The 16,082-nt window shown below is 35.3% G+C and overlaps 2 protein-coding genes across 2 annotated transcripts; both read right to left on the bottom strand.

Annotated features, from left to right (window-relative positions):
* Positions 1–4,335: 4,335 nt before the first annotated feature.
* LOC110937773 (TMV resistance protein N) lies at positions 4,336–8,667 on the bottom strand. The gene is made up of 4 exons (XM_035985829.1): positions 6,342–8,667; positions 6,046–6,243; positions 4,908–5,828; positions 4,336–4,816 (listed from the first exon to the last, which is right to left on the bottom strand). Exons 1-4 carry the CDS (start codon positions 7,446–7,448, stop codon positions 4,466–4,468), a joined length of 2,577 nt encoding a protein of 858 aa, XP_035841722.1. The 5' UTR covers positions 7,449–8,667; the 3' UTR covers positions 4,336–4,465.
* On the bottom strand, positions 8,172–8,666 carry LOC118488230 (disease resistance protein RPV1-like). The gene has a single exon (XM_035985469.1). It carries the CDS (start codon positions 8,664–8,666, stop codon positions 8,172–8,174), a length of 495 nt encoding a protein of 164 aa, XP_035841362.1.
* Positions 8,668–16,082: the final 7,415 nt, after the last annotated feature.

Below are 16,082 nucleotides of genomic sequence, written 5' to 3'. Positions count from 1 at the left end.
CAAGGCAATCCTCTGATTACCGCAAGTATTAAAGACTTAACATGACCACAAAACTACGGGCGGTGCGTTACTCCTATAGCGCTATTCATGTTAAGGGGAGGCTCGTACGAAGTTAATGACAAGTAAATCGCACACAAAAGTCATCCAAGTATACAAATCAAGTATCACGTATATTAAGCATGTATGATTGGATTGTTTGTGTTTGTGATTTAAGCATAAATATCATTTCGTGTGTTTAAATAGTATAACGTATTGCACCCAAAAGTATGAAAGGTAAAAAGGGTCATGTATACTCATAATTTTGCAAAAGCTTTCTGATTATCTGTAGGTTGACGATTTGTTGAGATTGGGGAAACGAAGGTGTATGGTCGCTCGGGGCTTATGGAGTGGTTGGATTTGGAATTTTAAAGTATGTAAGTATATAGTATGAAAGTATGTTCAAAACAAAAAAATATATATCATGTCTAGACACTTGTCACGACACTGAGTTTCCTGTGAGTTTTCAGGTCCTGGTTTGCCCGATAGAACCAGTAGCAAGGAACGCGGAAAAAGGATAAACGGAAACCGAAACACAAACTGTTCGGATGAATGAGCAGTTCGGACGCCAGGGGCCTTTCGCGCGAAAGGGATCACCCTTTCGTGCGACAGGGACTGTTTGAACCGAACTTCATCTCAGAATGTTTTAACTATTAATCAGTTATGTTGTGAGTCCAGTTATGTTATAGATATATTATAATAACAGTCCAGATTGTCAAATAGTTCATAGAAGTCATGCATGGAGGTATTTACCTCGTTATAGATCACCAAAGCACAAGTTCGTTAACAAAGTAAGCTAACCGGTTGGTCATGAATAACAGAAATGGAAATAACAGAATTTAAGTAGCCAAACAACCGAACAAGGACAACCCAGGTGTGCCAACTCAACATAGAAAGAATAAACTAAGTGTTGGAGGCTGGACGAGGTTAACTTGTTCTAGATCTAGGAGATCGTTTGGGTGTTCATGTTACAATTTCAAGTGAACATTCAACACTTAGAAATTGTCAGAACTAATGAAATCAGTACCTTTCTTGCGAGAGGGAAACTCCTCTCGCGCGAGAGAGTTAACCTTTCGTGCGAGAGGGTTTGTTCCTTGGGCGACAGGCGGTATTTCGAGATGAAATCAGTTCGGTGTTGGTTGAACTGTTCATCTTCTCGGCTGGAATTGACTCTAACATGAATCCACAACTATGAACTTAGCCTGTAAGCTCAGAGAGTCTCTGATTCGGCAAAGTTTAATATCAAAAAGTTGTTTTGTAAAAAGGTTTGAAAGTTTAAACTCCAATCTTAGCTTGGTCCTCAACATATTGACAATTATTATCAGATTGCCAAGGAAATCTGATGTACCAGCTGATTTGATATAGAGTTCTTGCAAAAGGTAGAAAAGTAGAAGATTAGAGTAGAAATCAAGGTGTTTGTGAGTTGGAAACTCACTTAAAAGGTTGCTGGAAGTGGCTGAGCTCAAGTGTGCGAAGTCAGGAACCTGGAGAGAATTTCGGAGTTGTGGAAGTGGAAAAATGAAGAAGTGGGTTGGTATTTATAAGCTGGAGACGAGTTTGGGACGAGAGACGATTGGGACGAGAGGGGCCTCTCGTGTGAGAGGGCCTTTCGCATGAGAGGGGATTTCCCCTTCTGTTCGAAATTCAAGTTTGTCGTTTAAACGTGTTTTGTAGGTTTTAAGCGTTTTAAACGTGTAAGTACTATGTACTAGTGAAATATATGAATAAATGAATGAATTTGTATGTATAATAAGTAGGAGGTTGCGTAAAAATGTATTTAAACGGTCGATTGAATGAGTAGTAAGTATGTATAAAATATGAATTTCGTTACTATCAAGGTTCCAAATTGCGAAATTGGGAGTGGATTATGAATATGATACGAATACAAGTTTCCAAAGGTAGAATTACAAGTAATCTTTCTAATTGAGGAAAGTCCCAAAAAGCGGGGCGTTACAGAAAGTGTTTGGGGATGTGTTGTTGCCTTGTCTCTTTAATGGAAATTATTTGAGTTTTATGGCATGAACATAGTAAATCAACAAGTGAGGTAGTGGAACATAGTTGGAAAGCCAAGACTTCTATGGTTCACACTTGCACCAAAACACAAGTTTCACCATAATGAAGATGATGAACTAGGATGGTCTCAACACTTGTAGGTTGTTTAAAACCTTGTGGAAACAGAAATTTCGGGAGGTGTTTAGACCTCTAAACTTGTGAGAATCAACCATACTCAAGCCCCATAACCATAAGTTTGGTTAGAAGCATGGTAGGTGCAAGTTTCTCACAGGATGAATGAGTTTATGAAAAGTTGGTGAAAGATAACACCAAAACAGAAAGTTGGACCTCAAAATGGTGATGTTCCACCTTAGTTTACTATGGTAAACTTGTGGAAAACATTCCTAGAGGTGTTCCAAGCTTTCGAGAAGAAGAAAAGATGAAGAAACATGATGAAAAGTGCGGTAGAAGCTCACTTTTGAGCTCAAGTAGAATCTGCCCAAACTTGTGATTTCAACTGACGTGAGAGTGTTTTGAGAGTGTTTGAGGGTTTGAAAAAGTGAAATGGAGGTGTAGGAAGCTTGGTTATATAGTGGTGAAGTAGGGTTTGTGTTTAAATGGAGTTAGAAGGAGATTGGGGAAGAAGAGAGGTAGAAAAAGGTGAGCAACCCGTATGCTCTAAACAACTCGCTGCGGATTAAGCCCCCTCGCCACCCGCGGCGAGCAAGGGGTTAGTCCCCCCCCCCCCCCCCCCGCGACGGGCTCTTTCCCAAGTTTGTTTTTTAGCATTTTGGCCCCTAAACTTCCATAAGTTCGTTATTTTACACCCAAAGTTGTGTTTTAACTTGTTTTCGAGTATGGAACGTGTTTGTGAATATGTGACAAGTATTGTGTACGTAAAAACAATGATTCAAGTGCATAATAAGTCTAGGTTTGCATGTAAATGTGCATTTGATATTTGTTTGTGTATAACACAAGTATAACATGTACGAGTGTAAAATGAATTTCCATTATGATCAAAGTCTCAGATTACAAGATAGGAAAATGAAATATGAATACGATACGATTACATGTCTCTAAAATAGAAATGAGAATACAACTTTCTAAATAAGAAAAGTACAGAAATGCGAAGCGTTACACACATTATACTTTACGATCTGGCCTATAATTATGCGTGCTAGCTTCAACATAGTATATGAATTGCCATGTTGGATTTGAGAAAATTTTATACGTATGCTATGTAATCAAACTTGTATACTCGCCAACTTTGTGTTGATTTTATTTTAATGCAGGAAGACGTATGTTGACGCTTGAAGAAATCTATTTAGGATGGATTTAGAAACACACTTAAATTCTTTATTGTAATTCTAATGTTGTATTTTTTAAGTTGCAATTGTTGTACTTTTCCATTTTAAGACAATGTAATCCTCTTTTAGTATAAAGTGAAACATGATTTATTTAAATATTGTCACATTAGCACGTTATGAAATCTCGAGCAATCTTGTTTTCGTCTCACTTTGATGTTTTCGCTATCAGTTGGGGTGTGACACTCATTGTAATAGATAAATTTTATTTGTTTTATGTAAAGTTTCTTATTGTAAAATTGTAAAACTGAAAAAGAAAAATATTGGAGATCTAAGATGGTGCAACTAGATTAGAGATGAAGATCTCATACTAAGTGAGAGCTACATGATATGGAAATGTATATACTAATAAAAAGGTGTTTTTTAAGTTAACTCGAAAATGTATATACTAATAAAAAGGCCAACAGTTTTTAAAATTAAAGAGTTTATTTTTAAATCCGTAATTTAAAAAAAAAGAATTTATCAATTAAAATCAAGTTCGTGTTAAACGACCAATGTAGTTTAAAATAGGGTATTTAAAATTGATCATGTTGAGCGATGAAAAGAGTTTCAATTATTAGGAACAAATGTAAGATTGGATTTTACAAAATTGCATGATTTTCCGCATGCTACAAATCGTTCAAAATATTTTTGACCCGCATTGGTAATAAATATTAAAGTAGACCCCACTACCTTTTCTTTTGAATGGCTTAAATTACATTAAGTCCGTCTTTAGTAGGGCTCGAACCCTTGACCTCAAATGGAGCAACACCTTAACTCCAACGATTTTGCCAGTTGAACCCAACCCCATACCATAATCCCACTAATTAAAATCGATATTGATACGCCACCCTAAATTAATTCTCTAGTCTATATGTGCAATAAAAAAATTGAAATACTACTGAAAGTAGGTGCAATGACCCATATATATGCACTTGAATTCTTTAATTTACAATTAAAAATATACTGAAAGAATTGTAAAGCTTGCCACTTATTCATTATCAAAAATATTACATATGTCTCCTATGTATTACATAGAATACATAAAACAAACTAAAGATCCATATATGCACTGCAATATGTTAGGATACTAGTCATGTTAAGTTGTTAACTCTATAAACCAAACAACACTTTTGATTGCATCTTTTTTTACATGAGCTAAAGGGTACATAACCCACCTGTGCATGTTCAAAAGATTCTGGATTTTTATCAAACTCCTCCCAGTGATCATGATCTGGTTCGGAATCCATGGGCATCACTTGCTTAATAACTACTACACATTCATCATTCCACCGATGATTATAACAACTTACTAAAAATCCGATAAATTCACTCTGCCAATTGGGTGGAAGTTGCAGTGTGATGATTGTCGTTGTACGAGAAACTATATCATGTTGTCTACCCGGAAGTGTGACACTCATAAAGCGATCTTGAATAGCGTTTCTCTGCGACAGGTTCATTCAAATTATGAGGAACAAAAAATTATTGTAATCCATACAAAGATTGAATATTTTTAAGAATAAGAGAGAGCTAAACCTGAAGCATGGAATGTAGTACCCGCCCCCCTTCGGTCAACTTATTACTATTCCAAAGTGAGACTTTCCACAACCATTTATATTTTGATAAATCTCCTATGCTTTCAAGTGAGTCACAATTATATGCGTTGAGTATAGCTATGCTTGATGGGAGACTTGGAAATTCTACAAGGTTTGTGCACTGTGACAAACTGAGGAACTTGAGACATGGGATTCGCAAGAGGCTGGAATGTAATCGTGAAAATGTGTTTCCACTTAGGTCTAGTATTTGTAGGCTTACTAACTCACAAATACCAGATGGGATGTCTCCGTCTCCTAAGTTGCAGTAACTAAGATTCAACCTTCTTAACAAATGTGGAAATTGAGCAAACTTCAGGTTCGCCGAACTGTCTTGTTGAAAAGATTGTAACCTTATGCGACTCATGACAGATGTTGAATCTTGACTCTGAAGTTGACTACAACCGAAGAAATTAATATCTTCCAAACGTTTTAAGAGATGGAAGTTGCACGCTATTCTTTTTAGCTTGTAACACCGATGTAAGTCAAGAGAAACAAGGTTGGTACAAAATTTTCCAACTGACGTTGGGACTACTTCTATGACAGTATGATCCAATTGAAGGCTTACCAAGCTATCCATGTTCGAATGGATGTCTGGAAACTTTTGGAGTTGATAACATGAAGATAGCTTAAGAATCTCCAGTTTTTTCATACGTATGATGGGTGGAAACTTTTTAAGGTTTAAACATCTAGTCATGTCTACCAAAACAAGCCTTTCATGATATCCAATTGAGGGATGAATCTCTTTCAATTTTTCACAACCCCGTAAATTCAATCTTTCAAGACATGGAAGGCCGTTAAAATCTGGTGTCTTCATTAGGTACTTTGAATACCGGAGATCAAGAATTTTCAAATTCGGTAGATGCTGTCATAAGACAAGTAAGTGTTTTCAAATTCAGCCCAAAATATTTAACAATGTTACTTTATACTGTATGGATGTAAGTGTTAGCTTCGAAACCTTGCAAGCGATCCGAGTTTTATTACAATGTTCATTAGTTTACAGTCTACCTCTCGAAAGTTGGCCACCCGTTTTTTTTTTTTTTTAAATTAATTGATCAAAATTGGGAAACAAGAAGAATTACCTTACACCCTTTCCAGAGTTGTTTTTGCTGGCCCCTTATCAACACTAGACAACCAAGCTTACTTGGCTGAAAATTTGATGGGAATGAAGATGCTGGATACCTATCCCAATCAATCCATCGAAGTTTCTTCATGTTTGCAACAACGTGAGGAAGACGTGGATGCTCGACATAACTTGGCAAAACTAATACTTCATTTTCCTGTGTGATTTAGTCAAAAGAACCAAAATTGTGTGAGTATCCATAACCAAACATCACCAGATACACATATAATATAATTTGTGCAAAGCGAGCTTTACCATTAACGTTCCAGCCTCCATAGCACAACACTCGATAATATCTTCTCTTTTCCAAATTCTACTATGTTTTTCAGGATGATTAGGGTATGCCCCTCTAACAATGTAGTGAGCCATTTCTTCTATCAAGTCATGCATATCAAATATTCCATTTGAAACATTTATGAGAGACTTTTGTACCAATACCTTTACCCCTATACCTGGGTGAAAACTACAAGCATCAAGCACCATCATCACCTCATTTACATGTCTTCTCCTCAAGAAACATGCAATATCTAAGAATAACTCTTTCTCGTGAAGTTCAAGTCCGTCATAACTTATTTTAAGTCTCTCCATGACCTTAACATCTGGTATGCTTTTTAACTTGACCAAGGCACTCAACCACTCATCTTTATCTTTGTCATATAGAAAAGAACCTAGGATTTCAAGTGCTAATGGGAGCCCGCCAGCATAAGAAACTACATCTTGTGAAAGCTTCTCATAATCTTCTACAGGTTTTTCTTTCCGATATGCATGTCTGCTGAAGAGCTTGATAGCCTCATCATGTGACAGCAAACTCACTTCATATATCGCGTCTGTGTGGCGGGTTAGCAAATGCTCGTCCCTTGTGGTGATTATTATCCGGCTGCCCTCACCAAACCAATCGTGCGATCCGGCTAATGCATCTAGTTGCATAACGTCATCAACATCATCAAGAACAACTAAAACTCTTTTACGACATAACCTTCTTTCTATTATGCTTCTTCCTTCTATCTCACTCTCTACCACCACATTTGTTTTCAGTAAACGTGATAAAAAGATTTCTTGCAACCTTTTTAAACCATACTTGCTTGATTCATCACGGATATTTTCAAGAAGACAATGAGCTTCAAATTGGTGAGAGATTTCCGTATAAGCTGTAGATGCAAGAGTAGTCTTTCCGCCACCCCCAACTCCCCATATTCCAACCATGCGCACACCACCAGGCCCAATTTCCAACTTTGATTTCAAATCTTGCAAGCGAGTCTCTATTCCAATCAAGTGTTTATTAACATTTGTTATCAGCCTACCAGAAATTCTACCAACAATGTCTTTGATGCATTTTGCTTCATGTCTACACATTGAGTACATTAAGATAATTAGAATACACTCGCACTCACTTGCTTAGTGAGGTGAAGGTTAATGTGATGGATGAATAGTCGAATACCATCACTAATCAGAATGTAAAGTAACTACTATCCGCTTTTGGATTTCAATATTCGATCATATGTTTCAGGAAAAAGTTGTTGCTGATTTAGAAGTGCTAGTATATAGTAACCTCTACTTTAGTGATAATTTTTTTTTTCTAGAAACAAAAGTTTTGGGAAACAACTCTCAGTCAAATGTAAGTTTTTTTTTTCTTTTTATTTGTAGACATAATTTTAAAATTACCGTTTGTCACAACTGAAATTGGATTATTAATCCTAAACCTGAAGAATCAGATTTATTTAACTTCAATTAAAACAAAAAGAAAATAAAAGTGAAATCAAAATACAGAGTAACACAAAACATATAATAATATCCAAAATTTTGAATATGTCAGATCAAGAGCAGTTTCCTTACTAGATTTTCATATAATACTTGTAGACAAACGTTTTTGGTAAATCAAACAAACTTTCAATTCATTTGACCTAGTATTTTTATAATAACTTTTTAAATTTAACCTACGAAACTCGATTTTAGAGATAAAAGCATAAGCCAAACTGAGCTATTAGACACAATTAAGTTGAAACTCCAGCTTTAGTTACAAGTATAATTGAGTTACAAAATGCAGACATCTTAAGCAAAAAAGGTTTTTCGAAAAAGTAGAGAAAATTATCCGTTTGCAAAGTCCTTGGGGACCCATCCAGAAAGGTTGCCTGCTTTTACAAGAGCACTTCTCCATGATTCAACTTTGTTCTTATGCTCCAACTCATGTTTGGCAAATGATTCTTCAAATTTTCCCTTTAGTTTTCTGACATCTGAGGGATCTATGTCATAAAATATGGGCATAACGATTTGCCCTCTCTTGTCCATGCATTCTATAATATATGCAAGCTCGTCCAAGCACCAAGATGACCCTGCATAGTTTTTGGAGAATACAATAATGGCAATCCGTGATTCTTGGATAGCCTTCACGAGCGATTGACCGATTGACTCACCCCGAGCAAGTGTTTCGTCGTCCTTGTATGTGTAGATTCCTTGTTGATCAAGAGCCGAGTAGAGATGATCCACAAAGTTCTTGCGGGTATCTTCTCCTCTAAAACTCATAAAAACGTCATATTTCCATGATGTGGGAATCAAGTGAGAAGAGGACGACGAAGACGCCATTGATCTGTCAAATATGCTTGAGATTAGTATAAAAACAAGAAGTGGAAATCAGAACCACAAAGATATATGTGGTTCTAAATAGCTGACCAATATTTTAGCCTACTACTTTATCAAAAGAGTTAAAATGCCATTTTAGTATTTTAGTCGATGTGATTTGACCATTTTGTCAATTAGTTTAAAAGATTCATTTTTCTTTCTGTGGGGTCAAAAAAGTTTCTCCATTACTATTTTAATCTACTGGGTTAACTTTATCCATTTTTTTTTTGTTAATGAGAAGGCAATTCGGTCATTTATATGGCCGAATTGTCCTTCTAGTTAACAGAATTACATATAAAATGACCAAATTGTTCTTTTCGTTAACAGAAAAAATGGATAAACTTAACCCAGTGGATGAAAATGACAATGATGAAACCATTTTGGACCCATAGACGAAAAATAAAACCTTTAAACTAAACTGTCAAAATAACCCAAACCACAGAACTAAAATAACATTTAACTCTTATCAAAAAGATATACGTGGGTAAACAGAAGATGACAATATTTCACATTCAACATTTCAATAGAGGATTTAATATATATCAAAAAGATATATGTGGGTAAACAGAAGATGACAATATTTCACATTCAACATTTCAATAGAGGATTTAATATATATCAAAAAAATATATGTGGGTAAACAGAAGATGACAATATTTCACATTCAACATTTCAATAGAGGATTTAATAATATCACATAGTATATGTTTATCTTTGTTGTATACATTTATAGGGAAAAGGTAAAATGAGAACCATCTTGAGTTATGAGAATTATAAGAATTAGGTCCTTTAAAAGTTTTTTTCAATTTTTTTAAAAATCTTTAAAAATCACTTGCTCCAGCGAAAAAAAAAATAAAAAAATGTCGTATGCAAAAATTTACATTGGAATAAAGAAAATTTACATTAGGCGTAAGTTAAATTTACATCGGACATAAATAAAATTTACATCGGACATAACTACCGACTCAACAATTTTTTTTTTTGTTTTTACAGATGTGTTTATAGCATTTTCATCTACGTTTGTGCAAAAAATGTGGCCCAACTCGCGCAAGAAGTAGGAGTTCTCATGGTTCTCACAACTTGTGGTGGTTCTTAATTGAACCGAATCCTACAATTATATATAGTAGGGTGGGGTTCTAGAGTGAACACTAATGTATTTGTGAACTGAGTGAACAAATCTTGACCATTGAATTACATCATCAAATCCTAAAATACACTAGTGTATTTTTATCATCAAATCCTGGTCATTGATTTAAACTTGTGTATTGATAATCAAGAGCTAGGATTAGTTCACTAGTGTTCATAATCAACGGGGTTGTTCACTAATGAACCTAACCATATATATATAGAGGGTCAGGATTTAGAGAAAACGGGGGAAAGTGTGAGAACAGTGAGAACGCTTTTGAACCGTCAGGTCAAAACAATCTATGGATTAGATTGGCGCGGTAGCGTTATCGTAAATAACACCAATTCTATTAAGTGGGCGCGCTTCACTAAGGGTAAAAGGGTCTTTTACCGCTCAAATTCAAAACACCAACAAAAATGATAACACGCCATTCAAAACAAATAAAACGCCATTAAATACAAAACACCAAAATTTAGTGATAAAACGCGTTGGAGATTACAGGGAGAGGAAACAACACAGTAACTGAAATTCAATTATTAACATTTATTAGAAGAAATTCTCTCCTAAATTACACGCCAAAAACATCATTATATAAACAACGTTAAACATCGCTTTCATAATCACTTCAATCTATCATTCTACAAAACATCTTTAACCAAAAACACCAAGTTTAACCAAAACGCCAAAAATGGCAACCATCGTTTGGTGGAGATACACTCTGGGAATCAGACGATTCGTCATACGTTTTGACAACAGAAGGAGGGTGTATGTTAGGACAATCAAAGCAATTTTGAAGATGGAAGAAGAGGTATAGAGGGGTATCCTATCGCTTGGCATCGCTCTGGATAACGAATGTCATGAAACTGATAAGCTTATGAAAACATTAACAAAGAAATTTGTACCAAGCAAAGCAGATGGAAAATCGGACCCAATCATAACATCATGGCGTTTTGATGAGGAAAAAGACATGGTGACCATTATATATGACAGCAGAGAGCAGGAAGACTACCTGCTTGAAGACATCATGACAAAGCAGGGGATTGGGTTCATAGAAGAATTGCACAACGCCACTTGTTTGAACAGAGACATGGACTTAAAAATGACGTTAATGCAGGACATGTTCAAATGGAGGCTTCAGAATCTTCAACAACAAGAAGCCGATGAAAGTGAAAGTGATGACATGGATGAAAGTCTAGATGAAGATTCGGAGGAAGAAGACGGCGGAAGTGATGGATACTTCTCTGATAAAGTACCTTCTGACGAGTAGTTTTAATTTTTTTTTGGTTTTCTTCTGTGTAATCTTTTTTTAAGATAATTAAGTGCTATGTTTCTCCATTTAGTTTCAAAACGCCAAAAAAATACTACAAAAAAGTTATTGCTTACAAAACGCCAAAAATAATAAAAAATATTTTTCCTGTTTAATATTTTCTCTGTTATTGTATTTTGTCATCTTGGTCTACATACCGCCATTAAAAAACGCCAAACTTGGAAGATGGGACGTCTATCACCCTAAAAACAGATAAAGCTGAAAAACAGTAAATACACACAGTAACTGGAAAGACGGTTACTTTATTACAATCATTTATTATAATAAAATTCTCGCCTAAACTATACGCCAAAACACTCCTATAAGAGAGAGGTCTCTACACAATGAATTGATCACAACCCAGAAAATGAACGACATTTTTCCTAGAAACCACTCACTTTAAACGCCAAAAAATAGTTAAAAAAACCACAGATGGCAAAGCTTTTACTGAATAGATTCTTCTCTGAGGTGGGTATCTCTATAAGCTTTTGCTGAATGAGATGAACAAATATTCGAGAAAAAGAGACTGATGACAGTGATATGTCATCATGTGAGCTTTGTTCTTGATGACTATATGCATGGCATGAAGGGATCAATACTAGTGTAAAATGCTATTTGGGACTCCATTATTATAAATAACATTCAAGCAGGAGTTGATCTTCAATGACATATCACCAAACAAGAATATCACACCAAAAAACAGGATGCCACTAACAAAGCTTCGTCTTAAAAGACATGCGTTATGTAGGAAAGTTGGCATCTAGCTAAGGTATTCAAAGGTTCAAAACGTCAGAACAAATTCAAGAAGAAGAGGCTGATGACCGTGAAGATTTGGATGAGAAATTAGATTACCATTTTTAAATTTTTTTCATTTTCTATTGTTTTGTTATCTAATTATCTAATTAAGTTACAGAAAGAAGAAGAAAATGAAGATGCAAAAGGGATATGTGGGACGGGTGAAGCAGATAAATAGAAGAGATTCAGATAGACGTGATGGTGTTAGTCCTTCTAGCACATCTAGTTCAATATCATCTGATTATCATGATAAAGATCAGTTAGATTCTCGAAAGCCTGGCGATGAAGATAAAGGGGATGGTGAAGGAAAGGAGGAGTCAATAAGTGGTAAAGACAAAGGTAAAAAAGATGTGTATGTTTTCCCAGAGATGGGGTTGTTCATGTAGGGGTGATAGAGAGTGTATCGTCACTGATTCTTTCTGAATGTTATCCATCTTCACTTGTTTAAATATCGGTTCTCAAACGTCTCGTACACGGGTAGAAGTGTCAGCCACGAAGTAGGCAAAGACAGGTTTCCTACTTTATAAAGTGCTAAAACAATGGTCTATGTATTGTTCTACCAGATGAAGGTGTGAACACCTGTAGATTATTTTTGTGTGGTTATCATTAGCTCGACCTACAGAGTCCACCGAGATTTCTATGCACTACAAGTCGTTATTACGTGGGCCCCCGTAATAATAAATTGTCTTGCACAGTTACCCCAATTTTCTCTCGTCCAAGCAGATGACCAATCTAGGAGGGGACACTACTGTCCTTATACCTCTGTCATGGAAAAGACCATTGTGGTGGTCCACGCGCTAACACTCGTTATCGGTGCGCGCGTATAGGCACGATGATTAAATGAAATAGGAATAAAGAGAATTCCTAGTAGTTGGAGGGGCACCTTCAAGATGAATACTTCATCTTCCTTTTCTGGTCAAGTATGTCGTTAATCTTGCTTCACATAAGCCGCAGGGATCTCGTCCCGTTGATTAAGAATTCGTTCAAGGTTGCCGCCTCTGCCTCGACATCATCACTGTAGTCAGGCACCTTCACGATCGAGAGGGAAGAGCAGCCATCTCCTACGGAAGCAAGCTCAGAATCTTGTCTGGTAATCACTCTAGTTATGAGCTTTGCAATGAACATGAGGTCGATAGCTTCATCGTGCGAGTTACGTACCGTAATAGGAGTCGGAGTCGAAAGCATCTTATTCACGTCAATAATCACTCCGTACACTTATTCGTATATATGTATCGATAAACAAATATGTTACTTAGCATAACAGGCATTTCGATGCATCATATCACATATAACTCTCGTTTGGAGGGGTCATTTTTCTAGTTGTCGATTCACGACTGAGACACAAAAACATTACTTGGTACTAGTTATCACCAAGAGTGTATTTTATCTTTGGCAAGTCTAACTCGTGTAGACTATGCCTTAATTGGCACCTTATCTTGAGGGTATTCCCTATTAATGTCCTTGCCTTGTCTCTTCTTGAAAAGTGTTTGACTCGTGGATCTTGACGCTTACGTGAATGCAATGAAAACCTTTTTGTAAAATTTTTTCGTGAGAGAACTCTAGTGATTGTAGTCTAGACTCGAGAAGGAATCCTAGTTCACTACAATCGAAGCTCTGATACCAAACTATCACACCCTGACTTTTGCGGAAGCGTATGATGTGTGACTGGTTTAATATCATTGCATTCAATCGTAATAAACAACGACATGATCAAAATGATGTTCATCCATTCATAAAATTTGAGTATTACAAACACTGGTTATTCAAGTTTTTAAAACACATCCTTCGACTAGGTTACAGACCAACAAAAGTGGATGACATCTAAATTTGAAGTCTACTTCTAGTTACGACACCCGCGCCCAAGATCCATCCTGTCACCTGAAATACATGTAATTTTGGAAAAACGTCAATAAAAGTTGAGCGAGTTCATGCGTCTTGTTTGTGTACTGTAATTCTTATAAATCTTTGAGAGACTCCTTTGTAAACAGGTATGAAAAGCGTGTATGAACATGAATGTTTTACAAGGACTTTAAGGCATGTGAGGACATAGGAAGCACTCATAATGGCTTATACCCTTGTCGAGTTTCCTCGACTGTGTCGATTAACCTCGACTGTGTCAATTTACCTTGACTGTGTCGATTACCCTCGACTGTGTCGATTAACCTCGACTGGGACTCCGAAGCACTACTAGGTACTAGTTGTGACCATGAGTGGGGTTCGGCCGTACCCGTTAGATCTAACCCTCGTCCCTAATTATGTATTTATGGCATTTCTGTATTAAGTCTGTGCTCACATGATCTAGTATTTCATAGGCAATTCATACTGTTTTAAGTATTCGTAACATGTATTCCACCCCCAAGAGTTATAAAACCGAAAACAGTTAAGAGAAAAGGGGGAGCATGAACTCACTGTTTTGCGTCTTCCGTACTCGTAACTCAAATCTTGTCAGCAAATACGGCTACCTACAATGTGCTAGGGTCTATTAGACGAGCGGGTCGTGCCTTGCCTTAGTATTCATGTTTTGAGTTACGTTTCCTTTATGTCCTTAACATTATCCGAAGTTATAATACCTCTCAAGGATGGGAGTATTTCATACATGTATTTTCGTATTCTTGTATTTGTAGTTTCCAAAATAATATATTTTCAAGTTTCACTTAGAAAATATATAGACTTGTGTTGTCCAAAAATAATGTATTGCCAAGAAAATATATATTTTTCCTTCCAAAAATAATATATTTACTCTTGGTCGAAAATACAATATTACTCTTGTAATATTTTCAAAAACCGTATTTTCATTTCTTGTATCCAAAACAATATTTGCCAAAAATATATTTGTAATGGTATTTTCTGGAATATTTTATAAGTTACGTTCTTGTTCGATTTGCCAATATTTAAGTGTGTAACTTATATACTTTATTCCTTGTGATTTTTGGTATTATTTTGGATTATAAATTATTGATATTTTGTTAAGTCATACTACTTTAAACCCAAAAATAATGTAACTATACACAAGGTATACACATATCCACACAAGTGTCTTTATTATAAAATATATATTCCAAATATGTATTTACCCATTTTTATTTACAAAAACCAACTCCAATACTTGTATTTTTGTTACAAAACTTTATGGCAAAATTTATGTTATAAATCATAATTTAAAACACACTTGTGAACACTTGTTTAGAAAATATTTTCTAAGTGTTGGAATTTTTAGAAAATTTCGCCATAGTTTCTTTTGTAAATGGAGGTATCCATGCTATTTAGCATATCATTTTCTTTTAAAAAATCATCCAAACAATCAACAACAAATCACTAATCATCTTACACTTACCATGTGCAAAAACTATATATTTTACATAATAACATGAACTTAATCTTTCACAAAAATGTGTAGTAACTTGGTAAAGTATTTAGTAGCGTTTGTTACCCTCCAAAATATATTTACTTCTTGGTAAACTTTTTTCTTGAAGGTTTTAGTTGTTTACAACTTGTAAACATATTTTACAAAAATGCTCATTTATCACATCTTCTTGTTTCAAAAGTATTGCTACACTTATTTTGTCACTAAAATAGTGTAGGTTTAATAAAAATCATGATCTTTCGAAAATCATCTTTTTAAACTTGGTTTTGTTAGAAAATCGTTTGTAAATCTTGAATCTACAAGTTTACTAACTTACTTGTTTATTATTTTCCAAGAAACCATATTTATTCATCAAGTTCATGTCTTTACTAGAAGATGATCATCATATTTTGTTATATGATCATCCTCCCACTTGCTAGATTATGTACTAAATCACCATCTAGCAAATTCCATGTGATGATTAACATCATCATCTCTAGTAAACAACAAGCAAACATTATTCATATACTAAATAACTTCATTTCATTCATATTTCATCATATGTTTCAAGATTCAAGTTTATGTCTTTTATGGTTCTAGTGATTTCAACATATTACATCTTTTAACCATTCAAAATAGAAGTAACAAGAGTTAAAAAGAATCTTACTACTAGCTTCAAGCTAGGGAAGAAACAATGATGAAATTTGAGTGGATAAAAGCAAACGGGTGAGGTCCTTGATAAACCGCAAGCTTCACACTTCGTTAGGCACCTTCTAACACTTCAAAATCACCTTGGAATGCTTGTTAGTG

The sequence above is a fragment of the Helianthus annuus genome, chromosome 16, assembly GCF_002127325.2.
Source record: "Helianthus annuus cultivar XRQ/B chromosome 16, HanXRQr2.0-SUNRISE, whole genome shotgun sequence".
In the NCBI taxonomy this organism is placed as follows: Eukaryota; Viridiplantae; Streptophyta; class Magnoliopsida; order Asterales; family Asteraceae; genus Helianthus; species Helianthus annuus.
This window is presented reverse-complemented; position numbering and strand designations above follow the sequence as displayed.